This window comes from Nerophis lumbriciformis, linkage group LG01 (genome assembly GCF_033978685.3).
Source record: "Nerophis lumbriciformis linkage group LG01, RoL_Nlum_v2.1, whole genome shotgun sequence".
NCBI lineage: Eukaryota > Metazoa > Chordata > Actinopteri > Syngnathiformes > Syngnathidae > Nerophis > Nerophis lumbriciformis.
This window is the reverse complement of record NC_084548.2, coordinates 49555001-49582987: the sequence shown is the minus strand read 5'-3', so window position 1 is coordinate 49582987 and position 27987 is coordinate 49555001. Positions and strand designations below refer to the sequence as shown.

The 27987-nt window shown below is 39.5% G+C and overlaps 3 protein-coding genes and 2 non-coding genes across 7 annotated transcripts in view; 3 read left to right on the top strand and 2 right to left on the bottom strand.

Annotated features, from left to right (window-relative positions):
- Window positions 1–118: 118 nt before the first annotated feature.
- On the bottom strand, window positions 119–3429 carry ebp (EBP cholestenol delta-isomerase). Its single transcript, XM_061985556.2, has 5 exons — window positions 3340–3429; window positions 1978–2269; window positions 780–816; window positions 580–710; window positions 119–508 (listed from the first exon to the last, which is right to left on the bottom strand). Exons 2-5 carry the CDS (start codon window positions 2267–2269, stop codon window positions 294–296), a joined length of 675 nt encoding a protein of 224 aa, XP_061841540.1. The 5' UTR covers window positions 3340–3429; the 3' UTR covers window positions 119–293.
- A 562-nt stretch (window positions 3430–3991) lies between these two features.
- On the bottom strand, window positions 3992–4063 carry trnah-gug (transfer RNA histidin (anticodon GUG)). Its single transcript has one exon. It is a non-coding gene; the product is annotated as a tRNA-His (tRNA).
- Window positions 4064–4421: 358 nt separating this feature from the next.
- trnae-uuc (transfer RNA glutamic acid (anticodon UUC)) lies at window positions 4422–4493 on the top strand. The gene has a single exon. It is a non-coding gene; the product is annotated as a tRNA-Glu (tRNA).
- A 7110-nt stretch (window positions 4494–11603) lies between these two features.
- On the top strand, window positions 11604–17888 carry vma22 (vacuolar ATPase assembly factor VMA22). Its single transcript, XM_061985472.1, has 5 exons — window positions 11604–11864; window positions 13146–13249; window positions 13848–13957; window positions 14038–14229; window positions 17093–17888. The coding sequence occupies exons 1-5, from the start codon at window positions 11718–11720 to the stop codon at window positions 17209–17211; spliced, it is 672 nt and encodes a 223-aa protein (XP_061841456.1). The 5' UTR covers window positions 11604–11717; the 3' UTR covers window positions 17212–17888.
- Window positions 17889–21333: 3445 nt separating this feature from the next.
- The window catches only part of LOC133622623 (zinc finger BED domain-containing protein 4), a 12645-nt gene continuing 5991 nt past the window's right edge, over window positions 21334–27987 (top strand). The window contains exons 1-3 of one of the 3 annotated variants that reach the window (XM_061985459.1): window positions 21334–21789; window positions 21852–22079; window positions 25546–25748. In XM_061985459.1, coding sequence (XP_061841443.1) covers window positions 21640–21789; window positions 21852–22079; window positions 25546–25748 — 581 coding nt within the window. In that variant the 5' untranslated portion in view covers window positions 21334–21639. Of the gene's footprint in view, window positions 21790–21835; window positions 22080–25497; window positions 25749–27987 lie in introns of all 3 variants that reach the window. The other 2 variants (XM_061985453.1, XM_061985464.1) reach the window with 2 other exon arrangements.

Here is a 27987-nt window from a genome sequence, read left to right as displayed (position 1 = left end):
CATGAGTTAACTCGTTATTGACAGCTGTGGTAAAAATGTCTTGCTTGCGGCCAACCACACAATTTTGCTGTAACAAATGGTCAGGTAGCAATGTACTATTACAAAATAATGACAAATATTGTAGTTAGAAAAATTAAATTTATTTTGGTGTCAGTCAGAAGATGTACTTCTGAACTAAAGTCAATGACATTGTTCTTAAAATATTTAGCCACCACTATAATGAAACCAAACATTTCAGGTTGTCTATTTGTGTGCGTCCCTTGTATAGAATCAGTCTGTCTTTGAGTCCCCTTTTATTGTTTCTTAGACTTTTTAGTCCCATCTTTGTGTCGCTGAGCTGCTGTCAGTTGTCTCCATGCGTCCATAATCAGGGCCAGTGGAATAACGATCCACAAAAAGTTCAAGAACACAAAGTAAAACCAGAAGTAGATGGGGTGCCCCAGTTCACTGTGGGAGTAGTCTTCTCTGTGCTCTGTGAAGAAGTACAGCACCGCGCCATACAGCTGACCTGGAATAGAATTACATTCAATGAGCTGTTAGTTGCAATGCTTAACTTGTCCCAAATTGCACGCTGCTTACCAAGTGAAAGTATGAGCTGCAGGACAAATCTGTACGGCTTGTTAGTTAGGAAAGCAACCACAGCCCAGAAGCTAAATGGTCCCCACAAGCATGCAGTCACAGTCTCCATACAAACAGTGAAGTTATCCGCTCTGGACACAAAATAAATATGCTTTAAGGACAATTGTATTTGATTGTAGCGGATATGAAAATTCACTTACATTACGTATCGACTGTCTCCTTTGGAGTACTCTTTCCCTGAGAGCGGTGAAAGACACAACATGAAAACATGTTTTTGTGAAAGGGTTGTATTTTGGTCCCCAACTTTTTTTAGCCTAATTCTGATGCACCAGACCTGATAGTAATGCTATTGTCAATAATGAACAACAAAATGAAGTGGGTTTTTTTCATAATCTATTGCTCCGGCTTCCTCCCACCTCCAAAGACATGCACCTGGGGATAGGTTGATTGGCAACACTAAATTGGCCCTAGTGTGTGAATGTGAGTGTGAATGTTGTCTATCTGTGTTGGCCCTGCGCTGAGATGGTGACTTGTCCAGAATGCAGCTGAGATAGGCTCCAACATCCCCTGCGACCCCGGAAGGTACAAGCGGTAGAAAATGGATGGATGGATGTTTTGGTGGTGTTCATCGCCAAAAATCCAGTCTGTAGGTTTTTGACTTTTTAAAGATTGGATTAACATCTAAATACATTTTTAAAAACCTTAATAATCTTTAGTTTTATAAAGTGGACAGAATAGGATTTTAAATAATCACACAACCTGTCATTATTCACTTTAAACTCAGCGTGGCTCAGATGTTAAAGTGGCCGGCCAGAAACTTGAGTGTTTTTAGTTAGAATCTAGCTTCTGCCATCTTAGTCACTGCCGTAGTGCCCTTGGGCAAGATATTTCACCCACCTTGCTCCCAGTCCCACCCACACTGGTCAAAATGTATCTTAAAGGTAGTTAATGGGTTTCTCAATGTAAAGTGTTTTGGGTCACTAGAGAAAAAGCGCTAAATAAAATTCACTTCACTAAACATAATCATAAATATGTCAAGTTTTTCTTTACTTTAGACTGTAGATATTAGCTGATACACATAGGAATATAATTTGTGGATAAGACTAATAGTAATACCTCATTATTGTTATGATTATATTATAATCAGTGCATCTCCTGGGGGTTCAGTCTCCCCCCGTCTTTAAAACCTAGTAACTAATTACCCTGTTTTTAATTGTATTCAATGGTTCTTGAACGTACCACTGTTATGTACAATGAAATGCACATAAATTCCATGTTCGAAATGACAGAACGCACAGGGGCCTCAGAAGGCACAACATCCCCTTAACTTTGACGACCCAGGTTGTGGACCACTGCTCTAAAGCATTCAACTGAAAGTCTCGTTGGTTGTATACCTACACAATTGTGACAGGAAGCTCTGGTCTCCTGGAATAAGGTCATAGTAGAGTGAGAACCAGCCCTCAATGACACTGTGGATGAAACCACAAACAGCAAACCAGCACACAGCCAAACGCCTCCATGTGCTCAGCCGAGCAGTGATCATCCAAGTCACTAGAAGAAAGACTCCAGACACAGAGAAAAGAAACACTAGAATCTCTGCCATGGATCGATCATTGGCCACATAGTTGGGGATCACAAGGTTCCTGGGCCAATAGGGATGAGACGGTCCCGATTCAGCGGTGGCGTCCATCTGTTTCAAGAAAGTATGGTAGACACTTTTTAGAGATGTGACATTCTCAAATATGTCAAACCTTTTGAACGGTTCTTTTGAAATGAACGATGAGAACTGATTTGCAGTTGCCAGCCGCTGGTTTGCGAGCTACTTTATGAACAATATTTTTACATATTTTATATGTGTGGCTGTGCTGCTAGAGCGGCCGTGCCAGCAACTTGAGGGATCCAGGTCCGATCCCCGCTTCCACCATCCTAGTCACTGCCGTTGTGTCCATGGGCAAGACACTTTACCCACCTGCTCCCAGTGCCACCCACACGTGTAGCTTAAAAATTTAGATAATGGGTTTCACTATGTAAAGCGCTTGAGTCTATAGAGAAAAGTGCTATATAGATATAATTCACTTCACAAATTGCCCAGGCACAAGCACACCACCTGATTGGACTTTAAAAAAATAGTCACAGTCAAATCAAACGTACGTAGCAACATTCAAATGTTTGTTTTGGATTTGTAAAGTAGCATATTGATATTTTGCATACACATTTGTATTCTGTCCTGATTTTTATTCTAGTTTTACAGATTTTTGTATATACGTATAGAGTATGGACATATTATCCTTATTTTTTTATTTTTTTTTTCCGTGCTTCCACAAAGTTTGTTAAGTGAGAGAACATTTTAAGTAGTGATCTCCCTTTCAATGCACACTGGGAGGGATATGCCGTCACCGTATGTAATGTTTATAATGAAAACCTGGGCAAAATGAAATTATCATTAATAAAACGAATCGTATTTTATACTAGTGATTGTTTCTTTGATACTCAAAAATTAGGAAATATAAGACGAGCCAGTGTTTTTGAACGGCTCTTCCTCAAAAAGCCATGAATCCAGTCCTGAGCACTTTTTATAATGCAGCAATATATTTAAAATGAATGACACATTTTGTCAGTGCATTGCACTGAATTGTAAAGAAGTCATGTTAACTTCATAAAGTACAAATAAACGTATGAGGTCAACATATTTAGAATGTTACTCAAATGAAACGATAATTAACAAAAGTGTACATTATGCTGTATCGATTGTGTTCTTACCAGAGTTGAGGAGCAATATTCTCAGTTTCATAAAGAAGAGGTAACTACTACAAGACGACGTAACATATTGATAGATGTACAAAATCTCAAACACGGAACTCACTTGGCTGACCAATCAGACTCCTCCATTTTCAGAGCCACCTTGCACGTGATTATCTGCTGCCTCACTGATTGGTTAGTGATCTCGGAACATTGACGTCATAGATTTAACAAGCCAATGACATTTCCTGTATGCTGTCCAAAGTCAGCGCCTTCCTTCTTATCGCTGCATATTCCAAACGAATGATTATAGTTTTTACTTCAGTACTCCGGGTAATTCTTGAGACACAACAGGGTTAATGTTGCCTGACTTGTACCTAAATGCAAATTATTGGTGTATAATACGTTTTTTCATTTAAATTGACATGTTTTTGTGAGTCATACAATCGTGTGTAATTTTAAATTAACACATTTTGAGTTATCTGTGTTGGTCCTGTGATGAGGTGGCCCCCCTGTACACCGCCTCCCGCCCATGTTTAGCTGAGATAGGCTCCAGCACCCCCTGCGACCCCGAAAGAGACATGCGGTAAGAAATGGATGGATGAATTATTTATAAATGTTAAAAAAAAAAAAAAAAAAAGAAACACCCCTGCCGTGTCAGGGAATTTCACCCTGCCGTGACCCGGATTCGAACCGGGGTTGCTGCGGCCACAACGCAGAGTACTAACCACTATACGATCACGGCGAGCTACTGGGTGCCATGTGTGCATCTGAAAAATTAACCCCTATCAAGATTTCACATTCTCATGCACAGATATGATATCATTAAGTAGCGTTTATTTGTTCCTTTATTTTGCCGACTCTATTACATTTTTGGCAAATAGTTGAAAAGTCGAATGAAGCAAAGCGGAAATGTATTCATATGGTGGAGCAACGAGACTCTGAAACGGAGTTACAAGAACAGCCGTATTTAAGTAAGATCATATATTTCCAGCATTACTTGTGCGAACGCATTTACAGTGTCATTGTTTGTTAGACAACGTGTGAATATGGATGGATTGCGCGTCTATATCCTCCATTGGTAAAGACAATATATACAACTGTCCCATATGGTCTAGCGGTTAGGATTCCTGGTTTTCACCCAGGCGGCCCGGGTTCGACTCCCGGTATGGGAACTTACTTTTGGCCAATTTATGAATATATTTCTCACAGATCACTTACATTTTATATTTCACTATGGCAGTGGTTCTCAAACTTTTTTCCATCAAATACTACCTCAGAAAACATTTGGCTCTCCAAAAAGCCCCAAAATGACCAACATTAGATAGTAGGCCTATAAGTGTTCACTAAAAACAAGGCAAGGTTTTATTTAACAAATTGTATTTAATATTTTTAGCCACTGTAACATTACACAGGGTTTGAACAGTAACACCGTGTTTGAATATAGGAAAATAGAACACTAGACTTAAATAATAAATCAAATAAAATTAATTGCACATAATTAAGCGATTCTTTGGCGTACCACTAGTGGTGCTCGCACCACATTTTAAGAATCCCTGCACTATAGTAATTAAAGATGGATACAGATATTTTAGTTATGCGATCATTTAATGAAAGAGGGATACAGATATTTACAAATACATATTTGAATACAGTGCTTGATTTATGCACTATTAAAATTACTAATGATATAGAAAAAATACTAAACATCCATCCATCCATTTACTACCACTTAGATATACAAAATAATAAATTTATATATATATATATATATATATATATATATATATATATATATATATATATATATATATATATATATATATATATATATATATGTGCATATACAGTATATATATCCATCCATCTGGGTGTTGAGGGGCTGTCTTGGTTGATACGCCTTTTCAGCTTTGCGTGGAAGTCTGGGACAGTGCCGAGGGAGTGGCAGACTGGGGTGGTGGTTCCCCTATTCAAAAAGGGCGACCAGAGGGTGTGTGCTAATTACAGTGGTATCACACTACTCAGCCTCCCTGGGAAAGTTTACGCCAAGGTACTGGAAAGGAGGGTCCGGTCGAGAGTCGAACCTCAGATTCAAGAGGAGCAATGTGGATTCCGTCTTGGTCGTGGAACAACTGACCAGCTCTTTACTCTTGCGGGAATCCTGGAGAAAGCCTGGGAGTATGCCTATCCAGTCTACATGTGCTTTGTGGATTTGGAGAACGCGTATGACCGGGTCCCCCGTGAGATCCTGTGGGAGGTGCTGAGGGAGTACGGGGTGAGGGGCACCCTGCTGAGGGCCATCCAATCTCTGCACAACCAAAGTGAGGGTTGTGTCCAGGTGCTTGGATGTAGGTGGGATCCGTTTCCAGTGGGTGTTGGTCTCCGCCAGGGCTGCGCTCTGTCACCTATCCCGTTTGTGATTTTCATGGACAGGATTTCTAGGCAGAGTCTTGAACATAGCGTAGAGGGTATACATCTCGGTGGGCTAAAGGTTGTGTCACTGCTGTTTGCAGATGATATGGTCCTGATGGCACCATCGGTTCGTGACCTTCAGCTCTCACTGGATCGGTTCACAGCCGAGTGTTCAGCGGCTGGAATGAGGATCAGCATCTCCAAATCTGAGGCCATGGTTCTCAGCAGGAAACCAATGGTTTGTACAGTCCAGGTAGAGAACGAGACTCTGTCTCAGGTGGAGGAGTTTAAGTATCTCGGAATCTTGTTCACGAGTGAGGTAAAAATGGAGAAGGAAATCAGAATCGGAGCAGCTGGGGCAGTATTGCAGTCTCTCTGCCGCACTGTTGTGACGAAACAAGAGCTGAACCAGAAGGCAAAGTTTTCGGTCTACCGAGCTATCTACATTCCTACTCTCACCTATGGTCATGAAATGTGGGTCATGACTGAAAGAATAAGATCGCGGATTCAAGCGGCCGAAATGAGTTTCCTCAAAAGGGTGGCTGGCATCTATCTCCCTTAGAAATAGGGTGAGAAGTTCAGTCCCCCGAGTGAGACTCGGCGTAGAGCCGCTGCTCCTTCGCTTGGAAAGGAGCCAGCTTAGGTGGTTCGGGCATCTCGTGCGGATGCCTCACGAGCGTTTACCTAGGGAGGTCCTCGTTGCACGTCCCACTAGGAGGAGACCAGGCCAAGGACCAGATGAGGGGATTACATCTCCTCTCTGGCCTGGGAACGCTTCGGGATTCCCCAGGAGGAAATTGCAACATGAAGTCTGGGGGTCTCTGCTGGAGTTGTTGTCCCGGCGACCCGATTCCGGATAAGCGGTTGAAGATGGATGGATGAATGGAATATAAAAACTGATGGTTTGGCTTCTCCAGTTAGGGGTCCTTCTTTTTTTGACCTAGGCTCCTCCAAGTACTGCAGACCTGTTTGATGACAGTCGCTTGTAATAAAGCAACTTTTTGTTCAGCAAAGCGTCCTTGACATCTCTTTTGATCCAGCCTCACTGCCGCGTTGGCCTCCTGCCCGGGAGGGGGTGACAAGTTTCAGGTGGATAATAGTTCAAATTGACAATATTAAAATTAGTCCTACAGTACCAGTCCCGTGGATGTATGATATCCCAGATGTAGATATGCAATTATTAAAGAATAGAAGTTTAAATAATTACCAGATAGAACAATGGATTGAGGAAACATTTTTAAACAATGTCATTATATACAGATGCATCAAAAACTATAAATAATAAAGTAGGAGCTGCAACAGTTATCCCACAAGGAAACATAGTATGGAATAAAAGAATCAGCGATAATGTATTGTTTTTTTACGGGGGAATTGGTTGCAAGTTGTATGGCAGTTAACTGGATAGAGGAAAATAAAGCAAGAAAAGCAGTCATGTGCTCGGACTCCGGCAGTGCATTGATGAGCATAAAAAGCATAGCATCAGAAACAAGACAAGATTTAGATGAAATAGTTCAGGCAATCTACAGAATAAATATAGCAGGAAGTGTGGTAACATTTCTCTGTTTACCTGCTCATGTAGGAGTTGTGGGGAATGAATTAGCAGATAGGTACGCAAAGGAAGCTGTCATGATCCGTGGTCCGGATCGTGTCTTTGTGTTTTCTGTTAGTTTTGGACTTCTTTAGTTCCTGTTTGTGCACCTCCCTGAGTTTGTTTTGGTTGCCATGGTTGCTAATTACGTTCACCTGTGTCCGATTAGTGTTCGGCCGCTCACCTGCTACCCGAGCACTAATCAGAGGCATTATTTAAGCCTGCCATTGCCGGTCAGTCGGCCTGGCGTCATTGTTTCATGCAATGCCATAGTTCATGCTGTTTGTTTGATTCATGCCGTTGCCACATACGTAAGTCTTGTTAGTTTTCATGCCACAGTTCTCAGAGTATTGCTTGTCCACAGTCCATGCTAAGTGGTAGCTTCTGTTTCCTGCGCAAAGTTTTGTGCTTTAGCTCCAAGTGCGATCAGCGTGTTGTGCCTTCGCCTTGTGTTCCTTTTTTGTTTGTACCTCGTTGAGTTTGGGGTAATTAAATCATGTTTTTACCTACACACCTTGTCCGGAGTAGTCCGTCTGCCTTCCTGGGAGAACGACCCCGCTTAAAGATGTGACCCCGCCGTGACACAAGCAACTACTAAAACAGAAGTAAACATGGAGATTAACCACAGTAAAGAAGAAGTGAAGAATATAGTTAAGATAGAACACAATAAAAAGTAGCAAGATAATTGGATAAAGGAAACAAAAGGTAGGGAGTATTACAAAGTCCAGAGGAGAGTAGGTGTAAAAGGCAATAGAAAATAGGAAGGAAGAAGACATTATTACTAGAATGAGATTAGGACATACACAGAGGTGGGTAGAGTAGCCAGAAATTGTACTCAAGTAAGAGTACTGTTACTTTAGAGATTTATTACTCAAGTATATAATACGGTGTTAGCTTTCATTGCTATGCTGATGACACCCAACTCTACATGCCCCTAAAGCTGACCAACACGCCGGATTGTAGTCAGCTGGAGGCGTGTCTTAATGAAATTAAACAATGGATGTCTGCTAACTTCTTGCAACTCAACACTAAGAAAACGGAAATGCTGATTATCGGTCCTGCTAAACACCGACATTTATTTGATAATACCACCTTAACATTTGACAACCAAACAATTACACAAAGCGACTCAGTAAAGAATCTGGGTATTATCTTCGACCCAACTCTCTCCTTTGAGTCACACATTAAGAGTGTTACTAAAACGGCCTTCTTTCATCTCCGTAATATCGCTAAAATTCGTTCCATTTTGTCCACTAGCGACGCTGAGATCATTATTCATGCGTTCGTTACGTCTCGTCTCGATTACTGTAACGTATTATTTTCGGGTCTCCCTATGTCTAGCATTAAAAAATTACAGTTGGTACAAAATGCGGCTGCTAGACTTTTGACAAGAACAAGAAAGTTTGATCATATTACGCCTATACTGGCTCACCTGCACTGGCTTCCTGTGCACTTAAGATGCGACTTTAAGGTTTTACTACTTACGTATAAAATACTACACGGTCTAGCTCCAGCCTATCTTACCGATTGTATTGTACCATATGTCCCGGCAAGAAATCTACGTTCAAAGAACTCCGGCTTATTAGTGATTCCCAGAGCCCAAAAAAAGTCTGCGGGCTGTAGAGCGTTTTCTATTCGGGCTCCAGCACTATGGAATGCCCTCCCGGTAACAATTAGAGATGCTACCTCAGTAGAAACATTTAAGTCCCATCTTAAAACTCATTTGTATACTCTAGCCTTTGAATAGCCCCCCTTTTTTTAGACCAGTTGATCTGCCGTTTCTTTTCTTTTCTCCTCTGCTGCCCCCTATCCCTTGTGGAGGGGAAGACACACAGATCCGGTGGCCATGGATGGGGTGCTGGCTGTCCGGGGTCGGGACCCGGGGTGGACCGCTCGCCTGTATATTGGTTGGGAACATCTCTGCGCTGCTGACCCGTCTCCGCTCGGGATGGTTTCCTGCTGACCCCACTGTGGACTGGACTCTTACTGTTATGCTGGATCCACTATGGACTGGACTCTCACAATATTATGTTAGACCCACTCGACATCCATTGCATTCGGTCTCCCTAGAGGGGGGGGGTTACCCACATATGCGGTCCTCTCCAAGGTTTCTCATAGTCATTCACATCGACGTCCCACTGGGGTGAGTTTTTCCTTGCCCTTATGTGGGCTATACCGAGGATGTCGTTGTGGCTTGTGCAGCCCTTTGAGACACTTGTGATTTAGGGCTATATAAATAAACATTGATTGATTGATTGATTGAAGTAAAAGTAAGGAGTAGTCACCCAAATATTTACTTGAGTAAAAGTAAAAAATATGTTGTGAAAAAACTACTCAAGTACTGAGTAACTGATGAGTAACCTGTTCGTTTAATGATGAGGGCAACAAATAATGCACAAAAACATAAAAATAGCAATGAGCAAATTCAGAGCCAGGAGTATCCCTTAAGCAACTAAAACAATAATATATATTAAATAATAATACATTAACATAAAAAAAATTAAGGCAAATTGAGCCACAATAACTTAACAGCACCATAAACTCAGTAGGCAGAGATTACAAAGGAAAATAACAAGTTAGCCTTTACGCAAACCATAAACTGATAGGTGTGGGCTGCACCTGAGAACACACCGTGCACTTTTGATTGGTGTTTGTATGCATGCGTGAGTGTGTGCATGTATCTCTGTCTGTCTATGAGGCTGCAGTGCGTTAATAAATGTCCCCACACGATGTACATTTGACAGTGATTCATAGCAGTGGAGCTAACATCAGCCTACGGTGACAGCCAAAATATCTACTAACGTTACTTACCGCGATGTGCTTCCTCAAATTTGATGTTGAGTTCATGTAAGCCAGGGGTGCCCACACTTTTTCAGCAGGCGAGCTACTTTTTAAATGACCAAGTCGAGGTGATCTACCTCATATATACATATACATACACACACATATCATATATATATACATATATTTGTGTGTATATATATATATATATATATATATATATATATATATATATATATATATATATATATATATATATATATATATATATATATATATATATATATATATATGTACATACATTTATATATACAGTATATAATTTATATTCATTTTGCCGTTTTTGTTCACATGTTAAAGATGTTTTAATGAATATACATGCATGTTTAACATATAGATTCCTTTCTTTCATGAAGACAAGAATATAAATTGGTGTATTACCTGATTCTGATGACTTGCATTGATAGGAATCAGACAGTAGTCCACGTTTTCAAATGGAGGAAAAAAAAAGTTCCTCCTTTCTGTCTAATACTACATGAAAGTGGTTGGTTTTTGGCATCTTATTTGTCCAGCTTCGTTTTTATACACTTTACAAGAAATACATTGGCGGCAAACTCCGTAGCTTGCTAGCTTGTTTGCGCTGGCTTTCGGAGACTCTTATTTTGTTAGCGCAGGCGCGGCACTTTTATTTTGAAGACAGGAACTGTGTGGTCAGTCTTTCAGCTTTTGACGGGAGGTACAGTTAAAATAAAATAAAATATTTTTTCCTTCACACTTTTGATAGATTGATTGAAACTTTTATTAGTAGATTGCACAGTACAGTACATATTCAGTATAATTGACCACTAAATGGTAACACCCGAATACGTTTTTCAACTTGTTTAAGTCGGGGTCCACGTGTGACGGTCATGTGACGGTCATGTGACCGCGTGGCTCTGTTTGATTGGTGAAACGGAGTCAGACGTCACCAGTGACTGTATTTGATTGGTGAAACGCAGGCATGCGAGAGATCTTATTTTGAAGGTCTGTCTGACAAACTAAAACAAACAAAGCGTGCATTAACAGATCGATAAAAATTAGTAGCGAGTAGTGAGCTGAATGTAGATAAATGGAGCGGAGTAAAAGTAGTGTTTCTTCTCTATAAATATACTCAAGTAAAAGTAAAAGTATGTTGCATTAAAACTACTCTTAGAAGTAAAATTTATCCCATAAGTTACTCAAGTAGATGTAACCGAGTAAATGTAGCGCGTTACTACCCACCTCTGGACATACATATCTAAATAGTTCATTGAAATGGAATAATAACAATAGTGGAAACATAATGCAGAACACGTAGGATACAAAGCATCATGTACATTTAAGAAAAAAAGACTGGGTTAAATAAAAATAATATAGTGTAGGGTTCCATCTCGTCCACACTCCATATCAGAAGATGGCGGTAATACACACTAGAAGGTTGCTTGCCAACCGCCATTAAACCAAGGAAGAAGAAGATGACGTCACTTAGCTTTGTCACGTGTCACATGACCCTTTGCGGAAGTTGTAGTAATCTGATATTATACCGTCGTCTGTTAAAGCTAATGCTATATATGTTTAGTTGTGTAAACACTGCCGTCAAATGAAAGACCAGATTCAAAAAGAAGACATGAACGTGTCTGCACAAGAAGAATGTGCTCGGTTTCTGGACGAAAAACTGCTGACTTTTATGGACCAGTTGGAATTACTGGAGGAAAAACGAGCTCGTTTTAACACACTCATTGAGCAGGTAATATCACTGCAAAACCTCTTTTGTCCTTCTTACATTCTTACAACAACACATGGGAGGAAGCACTTAACCAGTTCTTTTTTGTTCTTGCCAGTACGAGTGAGTAAGAGTGTTTTCTTGTATTGAGATGACCCCCTCAGCATTGATTGATTGTTTGAGAAGTTTATTGACATCTTAAAGAATTGAATCCATGTAATGCTTTAAAAAGGCAAATGGATGGCATAAAAAGCCAAAAGGCTTGTTTCCGTTATGGTCCATTAAATATTCATCACATTTGATACATTCAATAATAAAGCAAAATATGATTTCAATTATTTAAAAAATCACACTATAACATTTACGCGTTGACACTTATCATATTGTGTTTACTTACCTCTTTTGTCATTTTATTTTAAAGTGTTTACTTGTGTGTTTAAACAATGAATATGTTGAAATAAATAAAATATCAATAATTAAATAGGAGTTTAAAAAAAATTACTGTATTACTTGAGCAGTGTTAGGAAAATAAATAATTACAATGTTTTAAAAAGGATACAAATGGGATTAAAATCGACAAAAGTAATAAAATGGGAATATTTTTATTTATCTATAAACAGAAAACTAATAAATCAGATCATGTGGGGACAATATAGACAAGCTTTTTTTTTTTTTCAATAACACCTGGTGTCGAACTTTGAGATCAGCCCCAGTCCACAAAAAACATTTCAACATCTCACCCAAGTTAATTGGGCATACATGCACGCACCCGCCCCTTCCCCAATCAACGCCTTCACCACTGCTTAATTCCTCTTCGGGGTTATGGACGGCTGAGTAGCGCTTTATAGCAGCAGGCCGGCCTCCAGGGCCCCAAATCCCCCCCGTTGCGAGTTGTTGTGATTACCGTATATGTATCATGTTTATGTGTGCTATGCTTTGTGAGTTTTTTTCCTTGGACTCAGTCTGGACCCCTCCCGAGGGTCCAGCCTTAGACTGATATATTTTTTACTCTTCCCCCCATTTCCAAATATCACCTTTTTCCCACCTTTTTTTTAAGGAGCGCTGTAAGTGGCTGACCCGTTGGCAGTCCCGTCTTGTCCCCCTGTAACGTATGTCTGGACTTAGTGGGACTGTGCCGAAAATGAAATTTCAGTTCTTATATGTCGTGTACATGTTAAAGAATGGACAAAAATAAAGCATCTTGAATCTTGAATAAAGCAAAGGGAATAAATATATAAATACTCGAGTAAAAATTACAATTATTTTGGAAATGTTATCTCGTGGTACCATTTCCTTTTTCTGCAGGGATGGTTTTCCATTTCCAAGTCACGGTACTCCATGGGAAACAAACATGTGTCAGCTCTTCAATATGCAAGTGAGATAGAGCCACTGGTTTCTGTCAATGTAAGGTAAGGCATTCAACTTTATTCTATGTTAAAGGGACTGCTTGCAAACTTCGCACAAATGCCAAAAGGGCGCTAACTTTCCAGAGGGGTTTTAAACAGACGTGCTGTAACTCATCTCGTGAATATCCAGGTTCATGGTAGGCAGGTGGGGCAGAGCTTCACTTGACATGATGAAAAATACAAACAAATAACAAATGCATTATTTGTCCTTTAAAATCCCTTTAAAAAACTCATCAATGTTTTATAAACATGCTGTAAGTATATGTGTAATGTAATAGGGCCGTTCATAATAATGTACTATTTATGTATTTCAGCCTTTTTAAACATTATGGCAGTGCACTAATTTCACAGACTTCATGAGAGCCAACAACAACAACTACTTTAGGACAAATGATGATCCAGAACCTTATAGTTTTGAACCTGAATATAAGGAAGATGAGCTACAAGTTTTAGAAGCTGAGTGATTAGCAGATCCAGCTGTAGTGAACACTAATTAACACATTGACTTTGAGCAAGTTTTAAACAGTCCCTTTAATTCCCTGGATTACTTGACAGATGTCAGTTTTATTGTTAGCAGTGAACTGACTTTTTGTGTTCACAGAACACTCAACAATGACAATATTGAGTTCTACACAGAAAGAGAGTCACAAAAGCCTCATAATGAGAGTAAAAGTGGAACATCTGTTGAAGACATTGGGCCACAAGAGGAAGGTGAGTTTGAAAATATCCTTTGGGATTGATATTATTTTTATATGGACCTTGAAATAATGTGTGTGTTGTTGTTCCAATAGGCATCAGAAGGAGAAATACAACTAAAAAAGACAGCAGTGAAAAGGAAGCAGTTGAAGAATTAAGTAGTAACAATACATCTGAAGACATTCCAACTACAAAAAGTGAACAGAATCTTCAACAAAACCCACTTAAATGGTTTGGGATTTTGGTGCCACAGTCCCTGAAACAAGCTCAGTCATCATTCAACCAAGGTGCTATTTTTTTCTAAATATTAGGTTTTAGTTTAAAGAGAACCCATGCTATAGCAGAAATCATCTTTTAACCATTTCTGCATGTGTATATGCAATATTACGTACTAATGAATAGGGCTGCATGATTAATCAACATTGAATCGACATTGAGGTTTTAATTTGTGCGATAAATAACTGCAAGAGGATGAGGGTATTTTTGTTTTGTCTTGTTTTTCTCCGCCGTCACCGACATTTGAGTTTCGCAAAGAAATTAAAAATAGGAGGAAAAACATGTGATTACAAAGCCAAATGTCTTGTAATTTTACAGCTTCAAATCCGATGGGCCATATTAACCCATCAACACGAACGAACGAGCGAAAATACCGTGATCACGTAATGACAACAAACAAAGACAAGATCCGGCCTCGTTTTTCAAGCTGTTTAATATGTATTTAGGTTAACTTTTTGTTTACAGACGGCGTGGCTTGGTTGGTAGAGTGGCCGTGCCAGGAACCATCAGGTTGCTGGCACGATCCCCGGTTTGATCAACGGCTTCCGTCATCCGAGTCGCGTCCGTTGAGTCCTTCACCCTCGCTCCTGATGGGTCTTGCATGGCAGCTCCCGCCGTCAGTGTGTGAATGAGTGAATGTGGAAATAGTGTCAAGCGCTTTGACCTTTACAAGTATTTACCATTTAAAAATGTGTCTAATATTTGTTTTTGTTTTTTTGGGATACCAAAGTTATTTACCTTCCAATTAGAATACAATGTGAACAATTCTACAATAATGAGAGATAAAAGTTTATATTCTTTTAAATGGTTACTTGCATTATTATTTATTTTGATTAAATTGCATTTTAATAACCGTATAGTTTTTATCGATTATTGCTTGAGTTTTAGAGCATGATGTAGACAAAAGCTCTGTCTGTCTGCATAAAGCCAAATATTTTTAAGTAAATTATTGCATATCGTTCTAATGTGTGGCACCTTGAGACAATAATATGTTGATTGAAAGTCTAAAAGTAACATGTCATTCACTCGTTATTTTCTCAGTTTAATGCATTTTTATGTATAAAATATAATAATCGCAATTTTGGAGGAGAAACTTTGCAATTAGATTTTTTTTTTTACAAAATCCTGCAGGGTAAAAACAAATAAGAGGAAAAAAGAAGATAAAGCCAATGTCGAATATTTTTGGCTGTATGATTACATTACATTATAAACACTGTATAGTTTGTATTGATTATTTCATCAGTTTAAGAGCATGATGACAAAAGCTCTGAGTCTGTCTGCATAAAGCCATTTTTTTTAAGTGAATAATTGCATATTGTTCTAATCTAATGTGTGGCACCTTGAGACTAGAGATGGTATTTAGTGCTCTTTAAAAGGAGCTGGATGTTGAGGATTCGTTCCTTTTAAAAGAGCGGTTCAAAAGACAGGCTTGTTCCTATATTTATTTTTTTAAGCCACTTGTTTTCATCAAGGAAACTCTTGGCTGTAATAAGATAAAAGTTTGGTCAATACATCAAAATGTATACATTACAACAATATAGACACTATAAGGTGAGAATAATTTTGAAATATGAATAATCTAATTTGGCTTTTGTGTCCATTGTAAATATTACACAAGATGGTGCCATTTCCCCATTCTATGACAATGAAGTCACTACAGTATGTCCGCTTTATCTTGCATGTCCTCACACTCATGGATTGCGCGGAGGTGCATCCAAATCTACGTTTCCTTTCATTTTTGTTCATTTTGTTATCTTTTCCAATGAGTAATATCTCCTTCAATTTCCGAATACAGCGGCGAAAAGGCTGCAGTAATTTCAGGTGCTTATTAAACTCCTCCCCTAAGTTAACTGCCTGCTCGTGAGTGTGTGCACATGATAGCTTTCACATGAATGTGATGTTATTACTCCTTCAATAAATAAAGCCAATAGATCTGATTCTGAGAGGGCAGCGTGGGTCATTTGTAGGGATGTCCGATAATGGCTTTTTGCCGATATCCGATATTCCGATATTGTCCAACTCTTTAATTACCGATACCGATATCAACCGATATATACAGTCGTAGAATTAACACATTATTAAGCCTAATTTGGACAACCAGGTATGGTGAAGATAAGGTACTTTAAAAAAAAAAAAAAAAAATAAGATAAATAAATTAAAAACATTTTCTTGAATAAAAAAGAGAGTAAAACAATATAAAAACAGTTATATAGAAACTAGTAATTAATGAAAATTCGTAAAATTAACTGTTAAAGGTTAGTACTAATAGTGGACCAGCAGCACGCACAATCATGTGTGCTTACGGACTGTATCCCTTGCAGACTGTATTGATATATATTGATATATAATGTAGGAACCAGAATATTAATAATAGAAAGAAACAACCCTTTTGTGTGAATGGGGGAGGGAGGTTTTTTGGGTTGGTTCACTAATTGTAAGTGTATCTTGTGTTTTTTATGTTGATTTAATAAAAAATAAAAATAAAAACTATACCGATAATAAAATAAAACGATACCGATAATTTCCGATATTACATTTTAACGCATTTATCGATATTATCGGACATCTCTAGTAATTTGCATAAAGAACGGCTCTCAAACGAACAAATTACAACTGCGAATCGGTTCTCATCGTTGACTTGAAAGAGCCGTTCAAAGGATACGGCTCATATGCGAACGTCACGTCTCTACTTTAGACAAGAATATGTTAGTTGACAGTCTAAAAATAACATGTCTTCCTTCACTCATTATTTTCACAGTTATATGTATTTTTATGGATAAAATAGAATTGCAATTTTCGCAATTATGTTTTTTCTCAAAATCGTGGAGCCCTACTAATGAAACCATCTTTTTTATGGCTTCTGCTTTTATTCAGTAATCGAGCTGACTGCTGAGATTGCAACTCTTCAGGTGGCAATCATCAACACCAGACAGGAGTTAAAGGACCACATTCAGAAGAAGGTCACTGCATCCTTGTTGGAAAAGACTCCCTAAAAAATGGATGGTGGAAAAACACTGTCGTTTTCAGGAGGGTGTATCTATGTAGATGTATTAGTCTGACAGGACGCAGTGGTTAACACATCAACCTCACAGTCTGGAGATATGGCTTTGAGTCGCCAGTGGGACATCCCTGTGTGGCGTTTGCACACCTGTACATACACAGGTTTAAACCAGGTACTCCGGCTACCTCCAATATCCGAAATACATGCATGTAAGGTTCAATTGTCCTTGCCTTTTGCAATAGGCTACAGCTCAAGCATGTGACCCTAATGAGGACAAGTGGAATACAATATTGATGGATAGATGGGATTTAGTATCCATCCATTTTCTACCGCTTGTCCCTCTCGGAGCCTATACCAGCTGTCACAGGGAGAACATGCAAGCTCAACACAGCCCCTGAGATTGGGAATTGAACCCAGGACCTTCTCGCTGTGAGGCACAAGCTTGAATCACTGCGTCAATGTGCTGCCCTGGGATATTTTTGTCATACTTTATGTAGTATATGTGTTGTTAATGCTACTTAAAGTAATATATTTTATCATGGCGCCACAGTATTGTGCTCTCTTGTAGTTGTGTTTTTCTTGTCTTGCAATGAACAAAGAGAGCACAGTCTACCAAGTCAAAATCCTTGTGTCAAACATACTTGGCCAATAAAGCTGATTCCAATTGTTTGGGGTACTTGTAGTTTTTTTTTACTAAGGTAGAATTCAGAAACATGTATACTGGTTTGGCTCTGGCAAAGATACGTTACCTTGAAGTCCAATAATGAGATACAGTATGTCGTACTGTTAGAGACATGAATTACTTGAATGGTTGAAGTACAAAACCTTTTGTCTGCAGAATTTTCACATTTTGTGGATTGTACTTTGAGAACCAATATTTATTGCCACCTTCCTAACTAAAATAGTGTATGGCTGACAGTGTACTGTATTGACCCTATTGTACCACAGTGTTTTGGGTTTTTTCAACAACAACAACAAAAAAGTTAATCTTTAAAAGTATATATTTTTAAAGCTTTTGAGGAAATCTGACCTGGTAGAAATATCAGCAATATAACGTATCAAACATGTTAAACCCAGCTGATGGGGTATGTGACTCATGTAATAAATTATAAAAGCAGTCCTGTCATGTCCTTTCTTGATGCACAGTACAGTAAATTAGCAAACAATGACACTTATTTTATTTAACATTATGATGAATAAAGTCACAAAGCATTAAAGTAACAGGCTTCGAAATAGAGGGATCCACCTTATTTTTGCATCAATGCAGTGTTAAAATCATAAATAGCCTCAGATAATTAAGATGCATAATTTTTTTGTATTTAAGGTATTAATATATGTATTCATCCTCTTGCTGCGTTATGCATTAGTATGGCTACTATATTACTGTACTCGTGTCAAACAAATCAAAATCATTTTGCCGATCACAAACTGCAGATTGTCGTTAATCAGATGTACCATTTGAAAAAGGCACAGGCACAGGTGATATACAAATTAGTTTTATAGACAAAATGGACACATTTAATAAGTTATCTAGAAGATTTCTGTAACAAACAAGCACGCCATCTCAATCAATCAACGTTTATTTGTATAGCCCTCAATCACAGGTGCCTTGAAAAAGTTGCACAAACCACAACGACGACATCCCCTGATTTGAAACCACATCTAGACCAAGTGGGTACAGTCATTGAATTATTCATGATAATTGGGAGGCTCGCAGAGGGTCGTACATGAGTGTCTTCCACTTAAATTGTGAAATGATGAGTATGATACGCTATATTGCCAAAAGTATTTGGCCACCCATCCAAATGATCAGAATCAGGTGTCCTGATGACTTGGCCCGGCCACAGGTGTATAAAATCAAGCACTTAGTCGTGGAGACTGTTTCTACAAACATTTGTGAAAGAATGGGCCGCTCTCAGTGATTTCCAGCGTGGAACTGTCATAGGATGCTACCTGTGCAACAAATCTTGTCGTGAAATTTCCTCGCTCCTAAATATTACAAAGTCAACTGTCGGCTTTATTACAAGAAAATGGAAGAGTTTGGGAACAACAGCAACTCAGCCACGAAGTGGTAGGCCACGTAAACTGACAGAGAGGGGTCAGCGGATGCTGAAGCGCATAGTGCAAAGAGGTCGCCGCCTTTCTGCACAGTCAGTTGCTACAGAGCTCCAAACTTCATGTGACCTTCCAATTAGCCCACGTACAGTACGCAGGTTTCCATGGCCGATCAGCTGCATCTAAGCCATACATCACCAAGTCCAATGCAAAGCGTCGGATGCAGTGGTGTAAAGCACGTCGCCACTGGACTCTACAGCAGTGGAGACGCGTTCTCTGGAGTGATAAATCATGCTTTTCCATCTGGCAATCTGATGGACGAGTCTGGGTTTGGAGGTTGCAAGGAGAACGGTACATTTCGGACTGCATTGTGCCGAGTGTGAAATTTGGTGGAGGAGGAATTATGGTGTGGGGTTGTTTTTCAGGAGTTGGGCTTGGCCCCTTAGTTCCAGTAAAAGGAACTTTGAATGCTCCAGGATACCAAAACATTTTGGACAATTCCATGCTCCCAACCTTGTGAGAACAGTTTGGAGTGGACCCCTTCCTCTTCCAACATGACTGTGCACCAGTGCACAAAGCAAGGTCCATAAAGACATGGATGACAGAGTCTGGTGGGGATGAACTTGACTGGCCTGCACAGAGTCCTGAACTGAACCCGATAGAACACCTTTGGGATGAATTAGAACGGAGACTGAGAGCCAGACCTTCTCGACCAACATCAGTGCGTGACCTCACAAATGCGCTTTTGGAAGAATGGTCGAAAATACCTATAAACACACTCTGCAACCTTGTGGACAGCCTTCCCAGAATAGTTGAAGCTGTAATAGCTGCAAAAGGTGGACCGACATCATACTTGCCAACCCTCTCGAATTTTCCGGGAGACTCCCGAATTTCAGTGCCTCTCCCGAAAATCTCCCGGGACAACCATTCTCCCGAATTTCTCCCGATTTCCAGCCGGACTTAAGGCTCGCCCCATCCAGGTCCTTGGGGACCTGAGTGAGGACAGCCTGTCGTCACGTCCGCTTGGCCAACCAAAAAGAAACCACAGTAGTGTTCTGTGGTATTGCGCACCCTGACAGCAAGTGTGGGAGTCGGTTCTGAAGTATGAAGTAAAGAGACGTAACTTCGTCACCTCGCCTGGTTATTGACTTAACCCAGAATATTACACTGCCCATACCTACGCTCCTTCAAAGGCTGTGCTACTGGCTGCAAAGCATTGCACTTTCAAATACAACAATGAGTAGAGAGGAGTGTTATGTGTGTATATATGTGTAAATACATTAACACTGAAATTCAAGTATTTATTTTATTTATATGTGTGTATATATATATATATATATATATATATATATATATATATATATATATATATATATAATAATAAAATACATATATATATACTGTATATATATATATATATATATATATATATATATATATATATATATATATATATATATATATATAGCTAGAATTCACTGAAAGTCAAGTATTTATTTTATAAAAAAATATAAGAAATACTTGAATTTCAGTGAATTTTAGCTATAAATATGCTCCCCCTCTTAACCCCCCTCAAATCTCCCGAATTTGGAGGTCTCAAAGTTGGCAAGTATGACCGACATCATATTGATCCCTATGGATGGCGACTTGTCCAGGGTGTACCCCGCCTTCCGCCCGATTGTAGCTGAGATAGGCTCCAGCACCCCCCGCGACCCCGAAGGGATTAAGCGGTAGAAAATTGATGGATGGATGGGTTAGTAATGGGATGGCACTTCAAGTTCATATGTGAGTCAAGGCAGGTGGCCAAATACTTTTGGCAATATAGTGTATGATGTACAATTGGGATGAGTATGATTTAATGTGTCTCTGTCCATAAAAGTATGTATGGGAGGCTTTTTTAATTTTAATTTCCCCTTTACTTATGTATGTATGACGTTCAATGTAATTGTGTATTCCTTTTTTTTTTTTTTTCTTTAAAAAGGAAGAAATGTTAAAGGCGGGCGGGCAATCGCTGGGTCGTGTCCTGACCGGAAATGAAACACGCGTCTCTTGTGTGTACTTCCTGTCCGATCTAATCCCGCCTGTCTGTGCTCGCACACGCGCACACCCAAACAAGCCCCCTCCTTCTGCGTCTGCGCGACAGATGTAGCCTCCTGCCGTCCTGATGTTTGCTGACGTCCGTGTTTGGCGTTTAAACGACCCGACTCTCGCCTGGAGTCGTTTGTCGTCTTTTCCCGGCAGCGAGCACGACCTCTTGTTGTGTGACTGGCGAGCCGGGAAGTAAACACGCCAGCCTGTGCCCATGACAGGCAGCGAAGACGAATCGCTACCATATCATCATCGTTGATTTCTCAATCGGGTCCTCATGGCGTCCGTTTCGAAGGTGTCTATTTTGGATTACTTTAATATAGTGTTTGAGGGCGAAAATGGCAAAATCGAGTCCAACTGTAAAGCGTGTGGCACGAGAATCCAGGCGAAGCGCAGCGTCACGTCCAACTTCGTAACGCATCTTAAGGTAATTTTCCCAAATCTAATATTTTGATGTTACACTGCGGTAACAGCAATCTCTCCTGGCAGCGCAAGCATCAGGCCATGTATGAAGACTTTGTGAAAAGGAAAGACATGAAGCGAGAAGGTTACTCCTCTGGTCACATCCACACCGTGACGGCCCATGGCGGGAACGCCCGCTGCTGCATCAACATGGGGGCAGGAGTGGGAGGAGGAGGAGGAGGAGCAGCAGCTGGTGGGACGACAGCCCTGGAAGCAGGAGGAGCGAGCAGGTTCCAAAAGAATGACCCACGTCAGGTATGTTGTTGGAGGACATCCTCACACCGCATCATGGCATACAACTAGGAAGACTAAGAATTTGACCCTGGACTTTTTGGCCCAGACTGGTCCACTAGAAAAGCCCCATTTTTTTATGCAGTGGAACCTCGGTTTAAAAATATAGTTGGATCTTGAACATGGTTTCTAAATCAAAGTGTGTATGGTGAAGCAGAGTTTCCCACGACCCACGAGAATCAAAGTAGAATAATTGGTTCCATCCTCGACCCTATATTGGTAAAAAAAACTGCACACTTTGAAGACACTATAATGATAAGGGGCATTCTACTGCATTAGTTCAAAATGCTATCCCATTACCAAAAAAGGGTTTAACACAACAATTATTTTCACACATGTATTTTTACTGAGATTATATTATGATTTGTTTAAACCCAAGGCATTACCCGAGGTAGTGATAAGATACACAAATGCAAAATCATATATATATATATATATATATATATATATATATATATATATACTGTGTATATATATATACTGTGTATATACATATATATATATATATATATACTGTGTATATATATATACTGTGTATATATATATATATATATATATATATATATATATATATATATGAATGAATGAATGATCTTTATTTGTCATTGTGCATGTACAGGTACAGGTCCAATGAAATTTAGGTTGCTTCCCTGAGGTGCTTTGCATTTTAAAAAAAAGAAGAAACCACACAATATACAGAAACAACACAATATACACAATATGCAATATACAATATGGCCTAAGACCACTCTAAGAGGCAATGTAAAAAAAAATATATATATATATATATATTTATATATATATATATATATATACAGGTAAAAGCCAGTAAATTAGAATATTTTGAAAAACTTGATTTATTTCAGTAATTGCATTCAAAAGGTGTAACTTGTACATTATATTTATTCATTGCACACAGACTGATGCATTCAAATGTTTATTTCATTTAATTTTGATGATTTGAAGTGGCAACAAATGAAAATCCAAAATTCCGTGTGTCACAAAATTAGAATATTACTTAAGGCTAATACAAAAAAGGGATTTTTAGAAATGTTGGCCAACTGAAAATTATGAAAATGAAAAATATGAGCATGTACAATACTCAATACTTGGTTGGAGCTCCCTTTGCCTCAATTACTGCGTTAATGCGGCGTGGCATGGAGTCGATGAGTTTCTGGCACTGCTCAGGCGTTTTTGGGTCTGGCATTCTGCATCTTCCTTTTCACAATACCCCACAGATTTTCTATGGGGCTAAGGTCAGGGGAGTTGGCGGGCCAATTTAGAACAGAAATACCATGGTCCGTAAACCAGGCACGGGTAGATTTTGCGCTGTGTGCAGGCGCCAAGTCCTGTTGGAACTTGAAATCTCCATCTCCATAGAGCAGGTCAGCAGCAGGAAGCATGAAGTGCTCTAAAACTTGCTGGTAGACGGCTGCGTTGACCCTGGATCTCAGGAAACAGAGTGGACCGACACCAGCAGATGACATGGCACCCCAAACCATCACTGATGGTGGAAACTTTACACTAGACTTCAGGCAATGTGGATCCTGTGCCTCTCCTGTCTTCCTCCAGACTCTGGGACCTCGATTTCCAAAGGAAATGCAAAATTTGCTTTCGTCAGAAAACATGACTTTGGACCACTCAGCAGCAGTCCAGCTCTTTTTTTCCTTAGCCCAGGTGAGACGCTTTGCGCGCTGTTTCTTGGCTTGACACGAGGTATGCGGCAGTTGAAACCCATGTCTTTCAAGCGTCTCTTGGTGGTGGATCTTGAAGCACTGACTCCAGCAGCTGTCCACTCCTTCTGAATCTCCCCCACATTTTTGAATGGGGTTTTTTTCACAATCTTGACCAGGGCGCGGTGATCCCTATTGCTTGTACACTTTTTCTGACCACAGTTTTTCCTTCCCTTTGCCTCTCCATTAATGTGTTTGGACACAGAGCTCTGAGAACAGCCAGCCTCTTCAGCAATAACCTTTTGTGTCTTTCCCTCCTTGTGCAATGTGTCGATGGTTGCCTTTTGGACAGCTGTCAAATCTGAAGTCTTCCCCATGTTTGTGTAGGCTTCAGAACTGGACTGAGAGACCATTTAAAGCCCTTTGCAGGTGTTTTGAGTTAATCAGCTGATTAGTTTGTGGCACCAGGTGTCTTCAAAATTTAACCCTTACACAATATTCTAATTTTGTGACACACGGAATTTTGGATTTTCATTTGTTGCCACTTCAAATCATCAAAATTAAATGAAATAAACATTTGAATGCATCAGTCTGTGTGCAATGAATAAATATAATGTACAAGTTACACCTTTTGAATGCAATTACTGAAATAAATCAAGTTTTTCAAAATATTCTAATTTACTGGCTTTTACCTGTGTATATATATATATTTATGTGTGTGTGTGTTTGTGTGTGTAGGTGTATATACAGTCGCAATCAAAAGTTTACGTACACTTGTAAAGAACATAATGCCATGGCTGTCTTGAGTTTCCAATCATTTCTACAACACTTATTTTGATTTTATATGATAGAGTGATTGGAGCACATACTTGTTGGTCACAAAAAACATTCATGAAGTTTGGTTCTTGTATGAATTTATTATGGGTCTACTGAAAATGTGACCAAATCCTCTGGGTCAAAAGTATACATACATCAATGTTAATATTTGGTTAACTTGTCCCTTGGCAAGTTTCACTGCAATATGGCGCTTTTGGTAGCCATCTACAAGCTTTTGGTTGAATTTTTGACCACTCCTCTTGACAAAATTGGTGCAGTTCAGCTACATTTGTTGATTTTCTGACATGGACTTGTTTCTTCAGCATTGTCCACACGTTTAAGTCAGGACTTTGGGAAGGCCATTCTAAAACCTTAATTCTAGCCTGATTTAGCCATTCCTTTACCACTTTTGACGTGTGTTTGGGGTCATTGTCCTGTTTGAACACCCATCTGCGCCCAAGACCCAACCTCCGGGCTGATGATTTTAGGTTATCCTGAAGAATTTGGAGGTAATCCTCCTTTTTCATTGTCCCACTTACTCTCTGTAAATCACCAGTTCCATTGGCAGCAAAACAGGCCCAGAGCATAATACTACCACCACCATGCTTGATGGTAGGTATGGTATTCCTGGGATTAAAGGCCTCCCCTTTTCTCCTCCAAACATATTGCTGGGTATTGTGGCCAAACAATACCCTTATTGACTTATTTCCAGAGGATAGTGAATCTTTACTGTTTACCAAGCTGTGCAATGAGTACTCTAAAACTACATTCAAGTTGAATTTCTATAGTATTGTACCTTGAGGAATATAATAAAATGGTGTCTGAAATGTGAAGGATATACCTACTTTAGTGAGATACCAAAACTGACCTTAATCATGTGACTATGACCATAGGTTTTAATCAGTGAGGCCATCACTAAGATGATCGTTAATGATCTGCAGCCAGCTTCCATGGTGGAAAATCCTGGCTTCAGAGCACTGCTTCAGCTCCTGGAGCCCCGTTACACCCCAGACCCCCAGCACTACATCCAGAGCCAACTCCTCCCAGCCTATGCCTACCAGGCCCAGGTGGCCATCCGTCAAGCTCTGGCCTCAGCGCATGCCCTCAGCCTCAGCTTGGACGTCTGGAGGGCCTCATCTAGAGGGTAAGGATGAAAACACTACTTAAAGGGGAACTGCACTTTTTGGGAATTTTGCTTATTGTTCACAATTTTTATGAAAGACATGAAGACGGATGGATTTTTTTTTTAAGGCTCCAGCACCCCCCGTGAGCCCGAAAGGGACAAGCGGTAGAAAATGGATGGATGGATGGATATTTTAAATAATTTCAATCAGAGTTCTGCTTACAATAGAGCCTTTTGGATCCGTTCAATTCTGCCTATAGAGCCCCTAAAAATATTCAAACACCTCTATTAGGGTTTTATAAACATGATGTAAGTACTGTGTATGTGTGTAATGTAGTAATGAGCACATCTTAGTCCTCTTCGTCACTGACGGGACATAAGGCTTTGACGATCTGCCTCCAGCTGGACCTGTCTTGAGCAACATGCTGTGCCTCGCCCCAGGTTAGGTTCATCTCCTTTAGCTCAGCTGTCACTGTACGCCGCCACGTGTTCTTGGGCCAGCCTTGCTTCCTTCTCCCAGGTGGAGTCCATCGTAGTGCGATCTTGGGGATGCGGTCTTGGTCCATCCTGAGAACATGCCCAAGCCATTGGAATCGGCGGCACATACAGTATATTATTTACGCATTTTGATCATTATAAGCATATGTGGCGCATTCATTTAAAAAACGCGTCACATTTGCTTTTTTTATTCTTCATCACTGATTTCTACTCACTGCAGACTTTTTTTTAAAGCCAACAAACATAATAAAACATCACTTACTGTGCAAGGTTCGCTGTCATTAGGATGGCGACTGCTAGGATGTTCATATATTTCCATTTAGATTAAACATGTCTCGCAAATCCTCACAAAGAAACGGGGGGGACACAAGCGCTTTTCGTCTCGTTTTTGCCTGTTCCAAGTCCTAAGTGGCAGTCAAAGTGTACCAACTTGGTGTAAATCACCAGCCATCTTCTGTCCAGGTGAGATGCATGATTTATGATCTACAAAAAACATACAAGGAGCAGGGAAGCGAGGAAACAGCAGAACACTCGATGATGCCTTCTCTTCGGTGCAATAACCCATTCCACCAACCACCCTGTTTTTGTTTTTGTTTTTTTCATGTATATATTCATTTCACACCATATTCATTGCACTTCTACATTTTTTATATTTTTATATATTTGCACATTGTTTTTCTAGCATGCACACATCGCACTGTATGGAATGGCCTCAATCTCGTTACCTTGCGTAATGACAAAGCTGATTCTGATTCTGATTCTGATGTAAACATTGGCACACAGTAGGTGATCACCTCGTCGCTGTAAATAATTATTCTGCATTAGCACTTATATTGACAATATCACTAATACTTGGTTTAATTCAAATCACAAAATGTAAATTGAGTATTGTTGGTACTCTTTGAATGGTTATCTGATTTTATGGGCGAAATAGTGGCGCTCCCATTGGTTGCGCTGTAAGTAGACTTTTATTTACGTTTATTTTATATTTAGAATGCATTAAAAAAAATCCATCCGTCGTCATGCCTTTCATAATGATTGTGAACAATAGGCCAAATTTTACAAAAAAGTGCAGTTCCCTTTTAAGACTAGGAGTGTCCCGATCCAATATTGATATCGGTCTGATATCGACAAAAAAAAAAGTCTGAGATGATATCGACTTGCATCTAAAATCTCTTATATTCAGATTCAGAAAAAACTTTTTTATCTTCGTAGGTAAATTAGGGCGTTGTTAGTAGCAACAAAAAAAGGAGGACAATAAAACACAATCCAACAGTTACAATAGAATACAATAAAAATAGAGTATAGACACTAATATATACAATGTAAGGTAGCTGGTGGTTCTGGTAATACAGAATAGTGCACATACAAGGTAAGATTTAAAGTGTCCATATTGCACGATACAAGCGGTCCTGTCGCACATTTAATTGTGCAAAGCAGGAGAGCCAGATAACAGTTAAATGTATTTCAAGAAGCACTCACTGTTGGTCTTTTCTTGTATTTTAGTGAAGTCATGTATAAAAAGGTAACCATTGTAGGCTATAGGCTACTAGGAGCTAGCAGCCACTGTAGACAAGAGCTACGCACACAATAGTACACAAGCGAGACATATGTAATAATTGTCATTAATTGAACAACATTGCAGTATAAAGCATGATATTTGTCAATATAAACAAGTATTAAAAAGTATAGTTGCATATTACTTACATATGCAATGTCCCAAAGGCAGGAGCGTATTAGAAAGTGTTCACTAACAATCGTG

What these genes read in the sequence shown, in the direction of transcription:
- vma22 (XM_061985472.1), top strand. Translation starts at nt 11,718, where the DNA reads ATGAAAGACCAGATTCAAAAAGAAGACATGAACGTGTCTGCACAAGAA. An exon ending in CATTGGGCCACAAGAGGAAG is followed by an intron (nt 13,958 to 14,037) that starts GTGAGTTTGAAA and finishes TTGTTCCAATAG; the next exon opens with GCATCAGAAGGAGAAATACA. An exon ending in TCAGTCATCATTCAACCAAG is followed by an intron (nt 14,230 to 17,092) that starts GTGCTATTTTTT and finishes GCTTTTATTCAG; the next exon opens with TAATCGAGCTGACTGCTGAG.
- ebp (XM_061985556.2), bottom strand. Translation starts at nt 2,269, where the DNA reads ATGGACGCCACCGCTGAATCGGGACCGTCTCATCCCTATTGGCCCAGG. An exon ending in GGAGACAGTCGATACGTAAT is followed by an intron (nt 711 to 779) that starts GTAAGTGAATTT and finishes TTTTGTGTCCAG; the next exon opens with AGCGGATAACTTCACTGTTT. An exon ending in GCAGCTCATACTTTCACTTG is followed by an intron (nt 509 to 579) that starts GTAAGCAGCGTG and finishes ATTCTATTCCAG; the next exon opens with GTCAGCTGTATGGCGCGGTG.